The sequence below is a fragment of the Pholcus phalangioides genome, unplaced genomic scaffold, assembly GCF_987345545.1.
Source record: "Pholcus phalangioides strain wild (caught in Gottingen) unplaced genomic scaffold, Ppha-v1.0 ptg000004l_1, whole genome shotgun sequence".
Lineage (NCBI taxonomy): Eukaryota > Metazoa > Arthropoda > Arachnida > Araneae > Pholcidae > Pholcus > Pholcus phalangioides.
In genome coordinates this window covers 40,352,168-40,372,879 of record NW_028301597.1, presented here as the reverse complement: position 1 = coordinate 40,372,879, position 20,712 = coordinate 40,352,168, and the positions used below count along the sequence as shown (strand labels likewise).

At 34.8% G+C, this 20,712-nt stretch overlaps 1 protein-coding gene across 2 annotated transcripts in view; it reads right to left on the bottom strand.

Annotated features, from left to right (window-relative positions):
• LOC149087587 (uncharacterized) overlaps positions 1–20,712 on the bottom strand; it is a 60,718-nt gene that overhangs the window by 28,469 nt on the left and 11,537 nt on the right. For both annotated transcript variants that reach the window (XM_089231516.1, XM_089231515.1), the window contains exons 4-9: positions 18,190–18,300; positions 16,090–16,233; positions 15,240–15,406; positions 8,177–8,250; positions 6,444–6,575; positions 3,915–4,021 (exon numbers count right to left, since the gene is read on the bottom strand). In XM_089231516.1, the coding sequence (XP_089087642.1) occupies positions 3,915–4,021; positions 6,444–6,575; positions 8,177–8,250; positions 15,240–15,406; positions 16,090–16,233; positions 18,190–18,300 (735 nt within the window). The remainder of the gene's footprint in view (positions 1–3,914; positions 4,022–6,443; positions 6,576–8,176; positions 8,251–15,239; positions 15,407–16,089; positions 16,234–18,189; positions 18,301–20,712) is intronic.

The window sequence follows — 20,712 nt, the reverse complement described above, 5'->3', positions numbered from 1 at the left end:
AAATAAATTATTTAAATTAACTAAATTATTTTAATTGTTAGGGGCCGTCCAAGTATTACGTCATCATCGATGGAGGGGGGGGGGGTTCTGACTTGCTGACTTTTGATGACAAGGGGGGGAAGGGGGGGGTTTCGATAATGCTTACGTCATCAACCACCCTTTATGAAAATATGAGTTAGGATTCAGAGGGGCAGAGCTGATGACGAAATTTTGACGTCATCAAAATTTTGAAAACGGGGGAGGGGGGGTCAAAAATGGCTAAAAATTTGCTTACGTAATACTTGAACGGCCCCTTATACGTTGAGGGAGGGCAATCCATTCCCCCCCCCCCCCCAACGTCAATGGCAGAGCCTACTGATGTATACATGATGTATATCAATTGTCATCTGCCGCATCTCTAAGTCCTTCAAGTCTATCTGCACCAATGGCAGGACTGGGAAGGGTGGGTGGGTCTACTCTTTTCCAGGCGGAGGAGGCTCCAAAATAATACTGCCCTTGGGTGAGGGAGAAAACAAATCAGTTTTGAAATTGTTTGGTTTTTGAGAGAAAAATTTGCAAATATATATTTTCCTTTTTTTTTTTACACACAACATACACCCTTGCAAAAAAAACATTTACTACTTTACCCAGAAACAATATAATTTTGCCCCCCCCCCCCCGTAATTTTTAACAGAAATGACTCCGCGGTCTTCCCCGGTAAATTTCCCATGAACCTTGTAAGCACCAACGTGGCAACTTTTTTCCTCGCCAACCAATCGCCGTTTTGCGGCGATCAATTCAAGATGGCTGACAAAGGGCACATAAAATTACAAAAAAATATATAATTTATAACATGAATCAACCAAATATGTGGCAATATGCGAAAATCGATAGAAATATATCGGGAAATACGGAAAATTAGGATAAAATGAACACAAAAATCGAATCAACGACATACGGGGTTTATAAATGCGGTTGATAGAGTTTATGGATGCTGCTGTCAGGGCTACCTATTTTAGCGCGAAAAAAAGTCGCCACGTTAGCTCGGACTCCTCCCGTAATTTTCAAAGAACAAAAACAGTGAATTCGCCCCCACCCGGGGCACCCGATTTACCATGGCCGTAATACGATATTTTTTCTGGAGGGGAAATGTAATTTTACTGCCCCTTGACTGTGAAATTCGATAATTTTGCAAAGGAATTTATTTCCTTTTCTTAATAACCTTTTCTTCGTAATAACTTCCGAGGTCTGAAAAGGGGATTTTTTTACACAACACCGAGAATGGAGCGCAATATGTCGATATTAAGTCAACAATCAGCATCGTGAAGATGCTCTAAATTAAGTTACGGCCAGAAGCGGATAAAGGTCAGTTGTTGACGGCCCCGGGCATAAAAAAAAATTAATATTACGCCCCTTAAATTAGGAAAAAAGTATAAAGTAGGGGCCAAAGGCGCTGTCGCTGTGCCCACCGTTAAATCCACCTCTATGTACGGCTCGCATGCACGTTAACTGAGTTTTCATCAGCCTGATGACCAATTTTCATCTGATTTGGTTAAACTAAACGTTGAATCCGAAGGTTTTTAACAACTGGCTGTTGCGAAGATATATTTTGGAAAGAGAGAAAATTCAACTGCCCCTGCGGGGAATCGAACCCACGTCCTTTCACTTTCCGGGTGAACGCACTAGACTACAGAGGCAACGAATCTCTCAATCTTTCCTTGGAGCTCGTGTACACTGAAAAGGACCGTACATGGACGGCCAGACCAGACTCAGGCCAAGCTCACAACTGCTGACGCTGCCGCTAGATGGCGACTTATGGAAGGATGACGTCACTCTCCGCTACCACACGAAGGTTTTTAACAACTGGCTGTTGCGAAGATATATTTTGGAAAGAGAAAATTCAACCGGAAAGTGAAAGGACGTGGGTTCGATTCCCAGCAGGGGCAGTTGAATTTTCTCTCTTTCCAAAATATATCTTCGCAACAGCCAGTTGTTAAAAACCATCGTATGGTAGCAGAGAGTGACGTCATCCTTCCATAAACGTTGAATTGCAGGATTCTGTGATCTTATAAACAGTTCTCCTTTCGATCATACCTGGGGCTACGGTTTCTTGCTGAGATTTAAATCCAGTTAGAAAAATAGTACGAATTTTATTTCTAGATAGATCGCGATTTTCAGTCGGATGATTTTTTTTTTTTATTCTAAGTAAATTCAAAATACTTGCGAGCTTCTTTAACGTTGGCCAGCTACAAGAGTATTCTCCAAAGCGTACTAATAATACGCTTAATACGTATTAATAGTACGCATCTTTAATATGCGCGCTTTGGTATTCTCCCGCTGCGCGTAAGTTAGTTTCTGCACGGGCTCTCTTTATAAACTCGCTCAATGTAAATGAGCCTTTAAATCGTCATTTCAAATATTAAAAAAAATTAATAAAAGTAACGATAGAACAAACAACAAATGTAACTTGCTCGATGCTCCAAGAAAGGAATTCGGCCCTTAGGACAAACTTTTTAAAACTAATAAAATAAAGGATCAATTTTAAAATAAGATGAAAATGAAAGAACGAGTGGGGAAATAAGAAAGAATGGTAGTAGAGGAGGGGAAAAAATTCTTTGTTGTAAATACGCCTTTTACGCTATTTTTTTCCGACCGGCTTTTCCATAAAATGACGACTCTTAACTATAAGGAGCTTTCTTTCCAAGCGCCTTGAAATCAAGTTATGCTGACGTCACACGGTATGCTCCCGGGAAGATAAAGACGCCTTCATATATATACAGGGGCGTCGGAAGTGTTTCGAACCTGTGGGTGCCAGTCTTGAGATTCATGTAGGAAATTTTGATTTATTAATCAATTCTCTGGGTGCTCGAATCCGTTCTACAAACTTCCGTGGGTGCTCGAGCACCCACAGCACCCCCGGCTCCGACGCCACTGTATATATATATATATATAGGGGTTCCTTGTACGATCGTAGTTCAATGAAGGGAGGGAGAAAATTAGCGACCTTGAACCGGTAAAGTTCCTCCTTGAAGAAAAGAAAAACACTGACACCCGAAAAGCGCGCAAGACCAAGGTTTTTTTTGCTAATAAAAGTGGAAAAAGTGACATGGGCCCGAAAATAGGTAATAAAAGTGACCAGCTTCTAAAAAAGTGACTTTTAGGGAAAAAAGTGACCCGTGCCGAGCCCTGCGTCTGGCATAACCACTCATCAAAGTGCACAGTTTGAACGTTATCTCTTCCAATGTCTCATTCATTTTCTTTTGGAGTAGAGTGAATTTATACTACAGCATACCATCCTCAGTAAAATGAAACGGTCAAGAGGTATCATTGACGACTAAAATCTGCAACAGATTTATCATTCCTCGTCAACCTGGACACAGTGCTTGCCATTTGCCCTCCAAGGCATTCAAGCTGCTGTCAATGGGGATATTGGATTCAGTTGCACTGAGATACTGTACAGAACAACTTTGAAGCTACACATTAAGTTCTTTTATCCTTTACATGTTACTTGCAGTTCTAGTTTATATGTGATTTCCATCACATATAAACTGGAATCATCAACTGGAAGTGTACCTGCTGGTTTATTCTTTTCCTTTCCTGTACTAGTCCCCCCCCCCCCCATTCATGCTGATAATTCTGCTCCTCAAATTCTAAATTTTATACACCCTATTAATTTGTTCTAACCTTTTGAATTATGCTTAATTATTAATAATTTTTTAGATCAATAAATTGTTTAATTATTAACAAATTGTTTAATTCTTTAATGTGACAAAGTCTGTTCTCTTGAAGCATTCTCAATGGTCAAAACCACCTTAAGCTCACTAAACTCATCATTTACTTACAATGAAGGACAGTTTAAAATTTAACCGCAATGCGATCTAACAGCATTCTATCATAAATTTATTGTAGATATGGAAGAATATGAAGAAATATACCTGTATCAATAAGCGAACAAGCTGTAAATGTCCATGAGCTGCTGCAATATGTAATGGGCGGTTGTTTTTGGACAATTTAAATTTGAAATTAGGATCCATTCCCTTCACTACAAAAAAAGAAGTACAAGCATAAAATCAATGAAAAAAGTAACAAAATATCCATTGAACAATAAATTATGCTTATAAATATATCTTAAATCTACTTAATACATTCATTCCATGAAATAGTTCAAAATAAAACCACAAAATTTTATCACTAATTTTTCAAGTCTGGCCCCCTTTATATATTGGAGAAAGCCTAAAGAAATTATAAAAGCTACCTACTCTATTTTGGGCCAAACCCCTTATGTGAGAACAGCAAGCATACGTCATCAATTAAAATCATGATGGTTGTACAGTCATGCTGCTTAATGTGATCACATTTGGACTCTGGGTTTCTAATAACAATAACCAATTGATAACTATATCCAAAAGAAATTCAGAAATTGATATGATGACCAATGTCTCATTTGATTAAACAGGACATGTGAAAAAAGGGCAACTCAGTTTTCCTTTTTACATATAACTGGTTGCAAAATGTTCAATCATGCTTTTTTTTTTCATGCAGTTCTAAAACTGAATTTTTTTCCTTTGAGCTAAAACTCTGCTTATTGTGTTATTATATGTTGTGTTGTTATTATTCAGCCACCGTGAGAAGTTAGAATGTAACTGCCTAATGTTTAATGAATTACAATATGTACTACACCAGTGGTTCCAACCTTTTCCCACCTTAAGCATCTCATAAAAGCCTGATGCCCCCCCCCCAAGAGACACACATGGTGGGGAGGAAGGGAACTATTGAAAATTTAAAAAAAAGTTGTAAGAAAGTTAAAATAATATTTTAAAAATCTATAAATGTTGTTTAAATCAATTACTGTGAATTTAAAATGTTTTTTGAAGTTTAAAAACACAAAATTTCCTTGGAGAGATTTTGTGTTCCCCTCAAACTAGCCTCTGTTCTTCTCCCCCCCCCCCTAAAGCTGTACCTACTTATGCCCCTGTCCCCCTTTCCGTGACATACAAAGTCAAAGGCACCGAAATGAAGAAAAAGTTGAGGGAGGGCAGAAAATTGCCAGCTGTTCCCATATATACAGGACTCAAACCATTAGGCAGGAGGAGTGCTACGTTGCATTGTATATTCATTAGTTATTGGAGAAGCTCAGCCCCCCCCCCCTATAAAATTTATTAGGGTGGCTCAAACATCTTCAGCCCCCCAGGTTCTGGAGCCTGTGTATACAGTAGAACCCATCAATAATGGGCACCCATAGGACTGAAAGCTTTGTCCGTTAATGGATAGCATAACACATTGAGGTGCATTAATGTAATTTTAAAATAACTTTCATTATTGGGAGGTGTCTGGTAAAGGGTAGTGTCTATTAAGAGAGGTTTAACCATAGTTCTCATTATTTAAAAAGAGAGATCTCCTATCCATGTGGAGGAAGACCAAAAGACTATCAACCTGGTCTGAAGCAGGGGATTTTCAACCTTTGAGATAGTGTGGGCCAAAAAAAATTCCATGAAGCCCAATGGCAAAAAGTCAATGTATTATCTCTATGGCATCTTAACTGGTGAATCCACCGGGAGGCCCCAGGACTTTGAGTTAAATAGGAAGCTCTACATTATTAGAGAACTTTAGTTATTCTGAGATCTTTTCTTTTTCTTCAAACATGAATTTTCATTAACTTTGAAATTGTTTTTCCATTGAATATAAATTTTCATTAACTCTGAGAAATTATTTTTTCATTAAATATGAATTTTGATTAATTCTGATTGCAACCACTAAAAAATCAAATTGCCTCCCCCCCTTCAAAATCATATTGTTCCCCTGTGGGGCATGCCGCCCCCCCCCCCACGTTGGAAATCAAGGTACTTCACCTACAATGACTACTTAATTATACATGAGCCTTAGACACATCACATTCCTTTTGGAATTTCTATTGAATTGGTACATGCTGGGATGTGTGGCCCCCAACATATGTGCTTAGAGAATTGTGCTTATTTCATGTTCTTGCTGGTACTGTCATGTGCCTTCCTATTTCGAAGTAAATATAGTAAATGCTTGAATTTTCGTGTTATTTCAGTATTGTGTTGTAGGTCTGCCTGCTCTCTGAAGAGAGACTTTTTAAAATGGGAGACCGGCTCACATTCACACCTCAAAGTTGGAAAACTGCAAAAAAACCAACTTCAGCCAACCACTTCTGTGCATCAACAGGGTTTGAACCTGGTTTCTCACAATGAGAGTCCTGTTTTTAGTGCTATTATCAGTCCTGGAACATTTCAGACTGACTTTGTATGATACTACTAAACACATCTGCTGCACAAATGTGCTAATAAATATACTAATATGAAGAAGTTTCATTGGAACTGCAACAGAGCATTTAATACCAAGAGAGAGAATATCATTAAGAATATATATATTTATTCACTTTAATATAGGGTGAGCAAACATAAGTTTACTTAACCAAATAGTCTTACAAATAGACTACTTACAAAGAAGTTTGAGAACATTATCCACATCTCCAGACTTGAGATATGCAAGAAAATGTTTTGAAGAAAGCTTCACATTCTGATTAGGATTACTTAAGGCATTGTCAATCAGGTCTGAGCTTTTCGGATTAATGGCTGTAGAAAAGAACACAAATAAAAATTATCATTTGCATGCCATAAGAAGCAGCAAGAATTATTCTGAGCATGCAAATGAAAACAAATATTTTTTTAAACAATTTGCACACTGGCAAAAAGGCACAAATTGCTAGATTTCTCAAAATACATAGTAGAAGGTATGTATTTTTATATTACTTATGTTTCTACTGTATATCTAGAAATACTTATATGTAATTTTTATTTTATATATATTCATTTTCAATAAATATGACCAGCCAGAGCAAATCCACTAAAACAACAAGACAGAAGCTAATCCTTTTAGCTAAGTCTCTCTTCAAACAATACTCCATTTAAACCAATCCCACATTGCTCACCAAAATAAGTGTAGAGCGAGATGACTCCACCTGCCAGTTACATGTATGTGTATATAAATGTATGTGTGTGTAGTATTATTATTATTTTCCGCTCTCTCCATTCTAATTCTCCATGCATTTCATGTCCACAACACACGTGAGTACCCATATTGTCGAATTCATGTTGCTCACTGAATTAGGTGCTAAACGAGATTGCACGGGTGGTCCCTGATTATATATATTCCCCACAAGATATTTTTATTTTGAATATTTTCATCAGATCCGCCAGAGCGAGGGAACTCAACCAATAAAATTGATGCTGGCTTCTAGCCCACAAGCTAAGAAGGCCAGTCAAACCCATTTGCTTACCAACAAGGTGTTAAGCGGATGACTCGCTCTAATGGATATTTTGTATTATGCAATAAGATTTTCGTTTTGTTTGTTTTGTATCCTTGTATATAATATAGTAAATGTGAAATAACAGATGAGATGGCATGCCCCCTCCCCTCAATTGCTTCTAAAATATGCCTCATTAATTATGTACATTCATTTTCCTTAACGAAACCCTGGAACTTTTCTCTAATAACTCTCAACCCCATCTCGTCTGTTATCACCACAAAATCTGTGAATCCCAACAGTACCCAATTATCCGGGGAAAATATATCGCAAAAAGTTTATATGTGTGTGTGTGTTTGTTAATTTTTTTTTCGACTAAAAATAGTGTTTTGGAATCTGCCTAACAACTGGGATGGAAGAGATCTTGGCAATGGGATAAGGCTATTGGCAAAGTTCTGGCTTCATTCATTATTTATCTAGAAATGCAGGTATATCAAATTTTGTCTAGCATAGCCTAGCTATTGGCATTCCGCATCATTTACACATAGCATGATTATGCAAAGCCCATTTTGGCGTATAACCTCCAAATGTTAAGAAAAAAAAATTATAACAAATATTATGACCATTTTGAGTCAAAACATTTCAAAATTATAAATATTAAATTACACCATGTCATGTTATGAATGCTTCTATCAAAAAAAACCGTTATCTTCTCATACCTTTCCACTTATATAATGTTTTCTATGGAATGCCATTATACACTCTACACAGAAACATTCATCCAGCAGCATACAGCAGTTCTTTTAGATATTATTAGCATTAAAATAATCAACACCTTAATAAATAACTTTTTTTTTGTACACTTTGTGGTTTTTACACAGTGTGATTTTTTTATACATATAGAAATATCTAAAAATGATGATTACTCACATGATAAAAATGAAGTTCTCTTAGATGAGGGAATGTTATAAGGGCGATTGGCTTTAATTTCTAGGTTTCTGCTCCTAAAAAAAATATTTTACAAATTTATTTGTAAATAAACCCAAAAAAATAATTTGCATCACTTACCCTTTCACAAAATCAAAACACAATTTATTTCAGCTAAAATAGTTAATATAAGTCCATGTTATTCCTGCACAGATGTTTTGAACTTATAAATAAATTTCTTGTCATAAAATGGAAGATATCAGACTTTCCTCAGTGTAAGAGCTTGAGAATGCAACTAATAAAGTAAATAATTCTTTCAAATATTAACTCATAGCATGAAATAATATTCCAATGGTGAGTTTCCCTTACGGGTGTAGAATTGTGCAGTATGTAAAAACCTATTTCATTATCAATGCGTGATGCGACAGGTAATATGAGACAGGTGGTGAACTTAGAGAAGGCAAATGGAGTAATTAAAAGCAAACTCATTTTCCTGTTATTCTTGGTACATGAACATTCATATTATGTAAATACATTAAAAAAACATGAGAATAAATGTAGTATAAGGTAATGAACACACCTTATGAAGAGACACACTTTTCCACACAAAAATAAATTGTTCCCAATGAGCAAAAAAAAGTGCATTTGTATATTCAAACTCTATTTCATAGATGCCAGACTCAAAAAAAACTTTTTGCTGCCAAAGAAAGCATGTTATTCAAATTCATTCAAATAAAAGAGAAGATTGGGATTCTTCAGTATGACCATGACCCATTTTTCCCAGAACATTCCAGTATTTTCCATTAATTTTGGCACTCCTGACTTTTTTTTAAATAAAAAAATATCCTGTAATTTTCCCATATTTTCAATGAAGCCTATTTGGACTTTTATTCTTCACTGAAATCAAGGTGATTGTTATGACTGAATATTCATCTCACATATTAGTCATGTTAAAAGGGTTTTTTTCATGAAATTCATTTTATTCCACTGACTTGCAGTAGAACTTTATATATCCTGCCATTGGTGAATTTGTTTTTGGAGTAGCAATAATTGGAAACCTTGCTCAGTTTTCGTATCATATTTGATAACAATTGGTAATTTTCCGTATTTTTCTCAGGAAAATACTGTTCCTCTAAGACTGCAGGGACTGAGGAATTTTTTTTAAGGATTTTTAATTTCTGGAAGCAGGTTCTCTATAAAGATACAAAAAATCAGAAGAATGTGATTTCTGACCAGAAAATTTTGATGAAGCAATAAAAAATTGGAAGGCTCCTGGATAAATCGGAATCATTGGCATTTATGCCATTATAACAAACTTTCAGGAACCAAAATTTTGTTTATTACATACAATTAAGAAAGACAACATCATGTGTATGGAACCAAAAATTTTGTTCATTATAGGCTGTTAACTCAAAGTTTTGGTTTTTCCCAAACTTTCAATCAGGTTCTGCCCTTCTTTTTTTACCCCCTCAAGTCAAGGATTATTAAACGAAATCAAGTACCAATTTAACTAAAGAAAAATTTAAAAATAAAAATTGATGAGGAAGAAAAATAAATTAAAACAAAGATATACTCCTGGTTGTGCATGTTGGTTATTCTTTATATAGACAAAATAAATCATACTTAAAGACATAGGGGCCCAAATACCGTCCATTTAAGCCATTATTTTAATTACAGGACTCATTCATGTGCAATTTGTATAAAACTTGTTCAATTCTATTGTCTAGACTGTTATCTAAAAATAAACTGAATTACAAATCTATAAGATAATTTTAACATATACAAAAAAATCTTTTTCAAGACTTCTGAATTTTTCCTATTAAAAAACGTGCTCTCGATATCGCCCACTATATGTGCCTAATATCGCCTAAGTCTGAAGTGGATTGAAATAAAGTTTAATTTATGCTTTCTTTACTAATATATATTTTTCTTTACTAATTATACTTTCTTTATTAAACGTGAAAATTAAGACACAACAAAATCGAAAGTGATACAAGACAGTTTTTTGTACTTTTATAAATATAATTAACATACCTTTTCAACACTTTTCCTAAATACATCAAAAAAAAAACGTAGGAGCTTCTACACAAACATAATATTTTGTTTTCTTTACTTTCCTCTTATCGCATTTTTCGTAGGACCATTTGTTACATATCAAACATTTCAACCACGTTTCTCTGTGACAACCGTTTGAGTAAAGTCCTCCACAAATTGAGCATTGGGCATCATTATCATCTTCCCCACAACTGCTGTCATTGTCATCAGTTGACACATATGGAGACTCTTCTTCTGAAGAGATCCTTCTTTCTTCCGTTATTTGCGTTTTGCAACTCGTTCTTCTGCAGCTCTGCCTGATGTTTTTTGCCAGTGTCTTCGCAGAAGTTGATGAACTTTCAAGTGATAGTGCTTTTCTTTTTCCTCCACCCTTTCATTTCCAGAGACAAGTCAGGGTAGTTGTTGAAAAAAAGAGGGAGGCATATTTCCGTACCTGAACTTTTTTCTTCAGAAAATGGGTGGCATAAATTATTTCTAATAGCAAGTTGAAATTCCATCCTTTGTCCATAGCAAGTTTTATCCACATTTGTAAATAATACTCAACAAATTGATTTTCTACATAAAGAGATAAAAAGGTCATCATCCTAGTGGCACATCAAGTAATTTTTGCAGTTCCTCTTCAGGAGTTTTTATGTAGTCTTTTAATGTAGATTCAGGCACTTGAAAAGCTTCCGATGCTTTCAATATTCCCATCACTTTATTTTTTACCACTATTACATCTCTTTCATTTTAATCTTGTTTTACATCTTCATATGTGATATCTGAAAAAAACCTACTTCGAAAGTGTTCGTAATATTGCCTAGGGCGATAATGGGAACACTCAAATGGGTGATATTGGGAACAACCTAACTCTCAAACATGGCGCCCTCCACCCTCGAATCGAATCACAAATCAAAGAAACAAACTACATCAAAATATAGCCTGTTACGGTAGCTATCACTGCCTCAAATGATATAACGCTATCACTTGAACTTTACTGATTATGCTAAAAGTAATGAAATGTGTTTATTAACTCATCGTACATGAAAATAAGAAAAAACTCCCAGAGAAAAGAAAAACACGGGTGCGTCTAGTTTCCACAAGCAACAACTGCAGGGAAAGCTTCATAGTTTCAGTAGTGGCTACCAGAAGAAACCATGGTAGGTGATATTAGCAATGTAGGCGATAATTGAACCCCTACCCTACATTATTCTCAACAGATAATCAGAATTTCTCAACCGCAAATAACGTTTTGATCTGCCCTTATAACTAACTGGGCACTCAAACGCAGGGCATGAAAAAATCCTGATTTTTAAAAAAAAAAAAAAAAATCAGATTTTGTTTAAAATTATAACTGACTATTTATTAATTTAAAAAAATATTGTTAATCATCAAGAATGCATATTTTCATATCATCTAACGGCTTTTTTTTCTTCTAGTTGCTCAAATTTAATTCAGCATCAATGAATAAAGTACAAACGAACTACAAGCAAAAAATATAAATGGTATGTATGGTACAATGCAGGGTCGGTTGATTTTTTGATGCTTCGCAGTTTTTGACAGTTTAAATTGTCATGTCAAAAACCTAAAATATTGCTTTTCAATATAAAAATTACCATTGGAAATATGCACATTAAGGACATGTAATGTTTAAAGTGGCCTTGCTATACAAAGAATAAATACTTAATATGATTGCAAAACAGGGTATGGAAAAATCATGATTTTTTTTTTATTTAAATCAGACTTTTTTTATTTTAATTAACTGACTACTTATTAATTAAAACAAATCTTGTTAATCATTCAAAATGCATGTTCTCATGTCACTCAACTGCTTTTTTCTACTAATCGCTCAAATTTAATTAAGCATTAATGAATAAATTACAAACAAACTGTGATCAAGAAATATGAACAGAAAAAATCTGTGTTTATGTAACATGAAAGGTTGTTGAGCCCAAATAAACCTCGTGGATTAACATTTTTCTTTTAGAGAAAAAAGTTCTTTTATTCATCAGGGCCTTACCCCCCACCCCCTCAACTAAAGTGAATGCATGGTGGCAACTGAGTATCACACATATGATGCAGGTATCTCAATTCACTTGATGTACAACCAAAGGGGCATTCAGCATCAACTAAAGAAAACTAATTGTATTGACGACAGGGTTTAAGTTATGGTCGTATTTTTCACAAAATGTGAAAGAAAATCTTAGAATGCAAAAGAAGTAGTAGCAACTTTAGCAAAAATGCATACAAGAGGTACAAAACGAGAAGACATCTAACCATAAATCATTAGCATTGTAAAATTTTGCTAAAGCTTTTCCCCCCATTTTCGCTTTTTTGCTAAAGGAATTTTTTATCTAGTTTAAACCCTGATTGATGAAATTGTTTCTTGCACAATTGGTGGATGTGTTTCTGACTTGCATGAAGTTGCTTAATAGTTTACCTATTTTTATTCTTTCACATCACAGATTTAATGAGTTTTGATTAAAAAAAATTGCAAACTAAAAATTTTAATACAAAAAGTAAAGTAAAAAGTCTAATGATATTTATGTTGGTACAACATCTATTATTATGACATCCATATTTATTATGGGCATCTTTTTTCTCAGCCACCTGGTTGGGCATTTTGTCTGTTGTGCCGTTGTATTTGTATTTTGAATCAGCATTTAAGGCACAGAATTCAAGGCTTCATACAAAAAAATTATTCCTCTGTTTTTTAATCAGGGGAACCTTAGTGCCATATTGTAATGCATTGAAAATACTTAGTGCAGTTTAGCTAAGTGTAAGTTCAATTTCCTATATTTTTCTGCAATTTTTTCACGCACAAAATCTAGAAATAGAGCAGCTTTCTTTCTGCACTGTATCTAGGGATTAAGTTTTATTGTTAGTTACCTTAGACCTAAATCTGTTGGTCCCTCTTCCCTGAGAAGTTCAAATAAATATACATTTTCTCCTTCAGAGATGGCTACCGAATTCAATTTAGCTTTCTGCTCGGTTTTCTCAATAGACCCCTCTCCTCCCCAATACTCTTTTTTTGATTCTATCCACAACTCACCCCCTATATCCTTCTCCAAACAAGGTATCCTAAAACTTTTGAAAAAACTGAAACCCCATTCTGTTGGCCCTGACGACATCCCAAATTCTATTCTTAAATTCTGTGCTGATGAAGTCGCCGACTATCTTTTAATCCTGTTCAATGTTTCACTAAATTCTGCTACCCTCCCGAACGACTGGAAAATCAATAAAATTATTCCTATCCACAAAACGGGTTCACTTTCCAATCCCCTTAACTTCAGGCCAATAGCAATCACTTCCTCCTGCTGTAAAATCTTCGAGCATATTGTAGCAAAAGAAATCCGTATCCACTTAGACTCCATCAGCTTCTTTTTCCCCAACCAACACGGCTTTAGACAATCTCTCTCTACTACCTCTCAACTGGCCCTCTTCATCCACGACCTCTCTGAAGCCATTGATAAAAACCTACAAACTGATGTCGTATTCCTAGATTTCTCTAAAGCCTTTGATAAAGTTCCCCACGATAAACTTCTTCTCAAACTCTCCTGCCTTGGCCTTAACGTTCAATTACTTAATTGGGTGGAGGCTTTCCTAAAACACCGTAAACAGTTTGTTCATTTTAATGATCATAACTCGTCATCTGCCTCCGTAAAGTCTGGGACCCCTCAAGGATCGGTCCTCTCCCCGTTACTTTTCCTAATTTATATCAATGACCTTCCTCAATCCCTCAACTGCACCACTAGACTTTTTGCTGATGACTGTGTAATTTACCGTATCATTCACCATCAATCTGATCAAGAACTTCTCCAACATAACCTGGCTTCCATCGCCGACTGGTGTTCCCTATGGCAAATGCCAATGAATATCTCAAAAACGGTTCACATGAAAGTTACCCGTAAACTTCTTCCTCTTGAATACTCCTACTCCATCAATCATTTACCGTTATCCCAAGTTTCACATATCAAATACCTTGGTGTCATTATTTCAGCCGACCTACGTTGGAACAAACACATCGACTACATTTACCAGAAGTGTCTTAACAAACTTTTCTTCCTCCGCCGCAATCTTAAACACTCTACTCGGGATATCAGACTTCTCTGCTACCAAACTTATATATCCCCTGTCCTCTCCTACGCCGCTGAAATCTGGGACCCTTACACCTCCAGTAATATAGACAAACTTGAATCTATTCAAAATAAATCCGCCCGATTTGTTCACGACTGCTGGTCATCTTTCATTTCTGTGTCCGAACTTAAAAATGAACTTCATCTCCTCCCTCTCTCTACTCTTCGTTTCATCTCTCGATTAACATTGCTTTATAAAATTTTCCATGGTCAGTTCAACATGGATACTTCTGGTATCTTAGCCAAACCATCCTACATCTCTAGAAGACTCGACCATTCCCTTAAAATAAAACCTATTTTTGCTTCCACTGACTGCTTTAAATACAGCTTCTTTCCTCATACCATTGGTGAATGGAACAAACTCCCAAGCTCTATTGTTGAATCTCCCTCTATCACTAGTTTTTTATCCAACATCAAACAATATCTTTGTCATTCTCAATCGCATCCTCTTGTATAGGCCCAAGGGCCAACAATATTGTATAAATAAATAAATAAATAAATATTGTTAAATTTAATTATCTCACCCTATAAAAGACCTTCTATACTTCTTTTAATCATGAACTTTATCACATATCAACAACATGCATACCATACCAGGTTACTTTCACTTCAATATCATTGAAGTTATGTAAAGAAAAAAAGGATTTAAATTTTGTGATTTACGTCAATGATTTTTTTAAAAATCAAGTGATTTTAATCCTGATTTAAATCGGGGTACCCTGCTCAAATCATTATCAAATAATACAATTAACATTCTCAAGATTGAAAATAAAACTGCACTTCTTCTCGTGAGAAACCATGACTTCCTTACAACTCAACTTTTTAATTTAGATGTTTGCTAACACAACAGTAAGAAAAACAGCATAATGAAAAAGCTTGTTGCAAAAAAAACTTGCCTGTCAGATAACTGTTCGCCTTTAGGTAGCTCCAATATAACAGAAATGAACTTTGATGATTCTCCACAGTGTGGACACACAGAACCAGAAAGGCACTTCACATGACAGAGATGCAGCTGTACAGGCTTGCCAGCAGGAACGTCTATTTCACAACTCAAAAATGTCCCCTGAAATCACAAAAATAATTGTACAAATGAAAGCAAAGTATGTGTAGGGAAAAATCTGATTGAAAGTCTGTCTTTGTTTATACTTTTATAATCATCCTCATTTAAAAAAAAAAAAAGGTGTGTATATATCAATTACAACATGAATTCTGAAGGCAATCTCATCCACAACACACTGGCATCAATGTGGGAAACACTGAATTCCACCCTGTTCTTCACCTCATGTTTAAGTAATGTCAATGACCTCTCAGATTTGGATTCCCCCCCCCCCGACACTGTAACATTATGACACATATATAGAACAATAGTATTTCTTCCGGTAATTTTGCATTTTAAAAAAATACATAAATTGGTAGTACGATCATTTCATGGCAGTGTGTGTGATCTGTATGGAACGTATATTTAAATCAGTCAACTGGGCACACCCGCATTCAAACATACTGATATGATCTGTATATAAGTCATGTTTCACTCGTTAACAGTGTACAAACCTCCGTTTGATATAATGGTCATGCATTTGGATAGGAAAATGGCAGTTTTTATGATTTTTGTCCCAATCCTCGTATTCATCCCTACAATATATCTACAATATTTTTTGTTTTAAATCATTGCGAGAATAACTAACAAACAATCGATATAGGTAAAGACAAGAAAATAAAATGCCCAGATATAGACATAAAACAAACCTGTGAACAGAATACTCCACATACGGGACAACAATGGTGCTGTTTGATACGGCAAGCATGGTTGTCGCACATCAGTTTTGAGGTGACCTTTGAAGATGGTGCAAACAAAGTGCTACGTTTCACCGGGTTTTTGCATGACACAAGCTAGATCAACACAAAAAGAATTCCTTGATTAATATCTTGAAAGAATTATTATTTATATGGCATGTTAAAAGTGGAATAAGAGATAATCTTTGCACATACAAGATCAGTTATGATGATCGAATTTTTAAAATATGAACATTTGTATTCAAAATCTATAAGCAATTCACCTGTAGATTTCAGGAAAAACAGAAAATACATGAAAATATATTGTGCATATTAATTTATTTCAGATAAACCTGGGAAGTAAAGAGAGGTATGAAAATATCCAGAAAATTATTACTCTAAATTCAAGCTATAATACACATGTTTAATCTAAAGACTAGTTGACGCACCGATGACAATACAGAAAAACAGAAAACTTCTAATAGTTCAGTAAATCATTCAGAATAATAAAGATATATATTTCTACAAAAATCATTGTTAATTTTTGAGACATAAATTATTTTCGCAACCAATGAACATGAAATTTGTATGAAAAAGCATGTCAAGATGGATGTATGTTTGAACTTCATATAAGTATGTAGTGTCATGCTTTATATGCGCATCCTAAAAATATTATCTAGAAAACTTTCTGGTTTGCAAATAGAAATTGGTAACTGGATTTTGCTTTCCAAATTGAACAAAGCTCTAACGTTATGGGGAAATATTATTTTGTGTGTATCACACAATTATGCAGTAAAACCTCCCATAACATCACCGCCAAACAATGATAACCTATGAACAATGGCCACTTTAAGAAATTAAAATGGAAGAAAAATGATGCATTTTATCACATAACAAAATTACACTCAAGACTGGCTCTGAAGGAGTTTTTCCTTCCTTGGGCCCTTTGAACATAAAAAATAACTATGGGTTCTTTCTTGTGTCCAGGGTAGTCTTAAGAGCATCATGAGCACCCAGGCCAAGTGATTTCACTGAGGTCCTACCTGCTAAATTATCAAAAAGATTCAACTACTTCTCATTATTCTGAGGCCCCCAGGCCGTGCCCAGGTGGGCCCATGCATTAAGACGACACTGCTTACGTCAGTGGTTTCCAAATGTGGACTCCAGGGTTCCTAAGTAGATACTAACGGGTGCACGAGACATGTTTCAGAGAGAACAAAGCAGAAATTAGGGTTAGAATTTGGCAAGTAGGTATGACATAGAAAAACGAGTCAGGTAAGTACCAATTGAAAATACTGCCCTAGATAACCACAAAAAATAGCTGATTGTATCGGAGGGTGAATCTGATCTGAATAAGGTATGTCCCAGGATACAAGGATTATAGTGCAGCTGTATGTATTTTTTTTCATGGAATTTTTGAATAAAATTAACAATAGAAAATTGCAAATAAAGTTCTTCATGAGAATTTTTTGCACTTCAACACAAAATAAATGTCTTGTGCTACAAAAAATTCAGAAATAATGAACCTCTTAACAATAGTAACCACCCAATAATGACGACATTTTCTTGGTCCCATTAGTGGTCGTTGTTGGGAGGTTTCACTGTAATTTTTTTTAGTCATTGCAATATCTTATAGATACTGAAACCCCTATATAATGATTAGCGACCAAAGAAACCTATCACTGTAAAGGATTTATCATTATAAATGGAATACATTAACACTATGGAAAGTGCACAGGACTGGAGTAATATTGTTATATAGGCAATTATCATTACAGAGGGTATCATTACACAGGATTTTTTTCAGTATTTCGAAAATACATTAGGGCCACCCAACATAAATGCCAGCGCATATGCCAATTCCTACGGTTAAAACTCTTCATAAGAATAGTTATGAGATGTATGTACCCTAACAGTAGTATTTTGAGTTGCACTAAAAAATAATAATAAAATAGAGGACGCAAAAAGTACAATAGTGGCTCTCTCTGAAATAAACATTCCTGTAGAGTAGCTATATTCAGAAACGTCATGTGAGACTGCTTTAGTATCAATGATCTCCATGAGAAAACTTACCTCACTGTCTATGGTATCAACTGCAAGGCACTGCGAATTTTCAGTTGATAGGTGATCATTAAAATTCTTAAAACTCCTGGTACAAGTGCAAGTGTTACTTGAATGATGGTACTTGAAAAAAAAAAAAGAATAATTAATACATATAAAAACATGCAAATTCACATAAAAGCGTGTCCACATGATAACGTATGTAAGCTGCATTTAAAAAAAACTAAAAAGAAAATATACAGTATAATAAGTATTTTATTTCTGCTTTAGGCTGAAGCCCATGAGCAAACAAACACAAAGCTACATTAGACAACAGAAAAAAAAGGGGGAAATAACTGGTAAATATACAGTAAAATCTCTATCTCAAAACTGATGGGAGCAAAAACAAAGTTGAGGTAAAGAGCTTTGGAAAAATAATTTTCACAAGAAAATAAAAAAACACTCCAGAATATCGAAGACTTCAGAAGAATTGTGCTTATTGTTTTACAAATGACTCAAATGGATATTTACCTCCAGGCAGTATTATGATTATTCATTCCAAGTCTGTCTCCCAACCCCAAAGCTTTATTCAATATCAATTCTCTTTATTTACTGCATATACTCTCTATTTTTATCAGTACCATATATCCATGGGTGACAATATCTCATGATGATGAGCTATTTTGCTATCACAGATTTTTTCATTTCAGTTTCTTTCACCTTTTGAAGAAAGCAAGATTTCGGTGAAAGAATTTTTGTGTTTCTATTCACCAATCACCAAAATTAGAACTGATGAGGTATGGTGCATCAATAGAACAAAATTTTGAAATAAATTAGAGGGTAAAAAAATGGGAAAGATGTATAAAAACTTAATCCATGCATCCCATGAGAAAATTTGGGGTCTTTACACACACACAAGACAAGTAAGGATCTGGAAAGTTAGAATAGGGCAATTTCACCAGATTAGACTTTAAAAACAGAGAGGTTTTCAAAGAAAATGCTTCAAAACAAAGAAGTAAAATGATGTTATATGGAGTTTTTCACAATAAAAAACTTCAATACAGAGAGGTGATATTGTTATGTGGACGTAGGTCTAATCAATATTATCTGAAAAAATAATTTTGAAGAGTAATTTCACTCTTCAAAATTTCAAGAGTGTTATGTAAAAAGAGGGGGTATTTTTCCTTTTTGGAAAACAGTCATAACTAGACTATTGATTAAACTTTATTGATTGAAATTGCATGAAATGTGTCTGCAGGGCTCCCACTCAAAAAATGAGAAAAAGTAGGATGGGGGAGGGTAACCCCCTTAGACAACATAATCATAGCATAATGGAAACAAATCCCTAAAAAAAAAAATTTTCAATTTTGAATTTTTTTTTCATAGCACTATTTTAGTTTCCTATAAGATTGACTCAAGCCAAAGCAAAATAACATGGTTACAAGACCAATTTTTTGCCAAAGCAGTGTACTCGCAAGGAGTAAGTTAGTAGATTTGAAATCTTTTGGCTCAAATTTCAAGGGCATTCTTACGAGAGAAAAAATTGAAAAATGAGTACAGTTAGTTATGATGGTAGTCTGCTTTCCTAACGAGTGCCGTTCCTTCACTGCCAAATCTCGCCATCTTTGCAGCATCATTATGTCGATTCCTGTAGCTTCTTTCTTGTTGCTCAATGTATTTAATTGTAGAAATTATCGAGAGTAAGCATTTTTAGCAAGGTAGGGGGAAGGGCCTCAGAAAAATCATTTTCGCCGAGACAGCCAGTGATATGCTATTTTTTTAAATATATATATATATTTTTTTTAAATTTGTAATTGTGAATTTAAAAAAAATTGTGAACAAATACGAAATTTCCGACCTGAATTTTTTTTTTTTTTTTTTTTTTTTGCGAATAAATGCGAAATTTATGATTTTTAATATTTTTTTTTTGCAAACTTTACGTATCCTTATTTTTTTTAATTATTTTTCAAAAAAAAATTTTTTATTATTTCATTTTGATAAGAGTATTTTTCATGGGAGGTACAGCGATGTTTCGGCTTATGAATTTTTTGGATAATGAAGATATTTTTTTATTATTTCTCTTCCTCTGCTAATGGATACGATTTCAACCAACAAACATTTTTGTTGATATAGATCAGCGTTTCTCTACCATTTCAAGTTCGCGGCACCCTTGGGAATGGCATTAAAACTTGAGGCCCCCTTCTTTGAATACAGAATACAGTTTACTACAACAAAAGTCACTGAGTAAAAATACATCAATAGAGTTTTGTTCGACTGATTATAGTGAAACTTGTGATTGATGCTTAGAGAACAGATACTTGAAATCAGGCCTTACAGTCGGCAACAAAACACGTAAATTGTCCTCAAGGTCTTGCAGTCTATTTCTAGACAGATGGCAGCACTACACACAGCACGCATTACACAGAAACAAACATCACATTAGGTTTACAACACATACATGCCCATTCCAGCATGTACAAATTCGTTAGAAATTCCATAGGGGAATGTGTACGAGATGCATGTACGGTTGAGTAGTAGTCTATTTCTTGCTTTGTG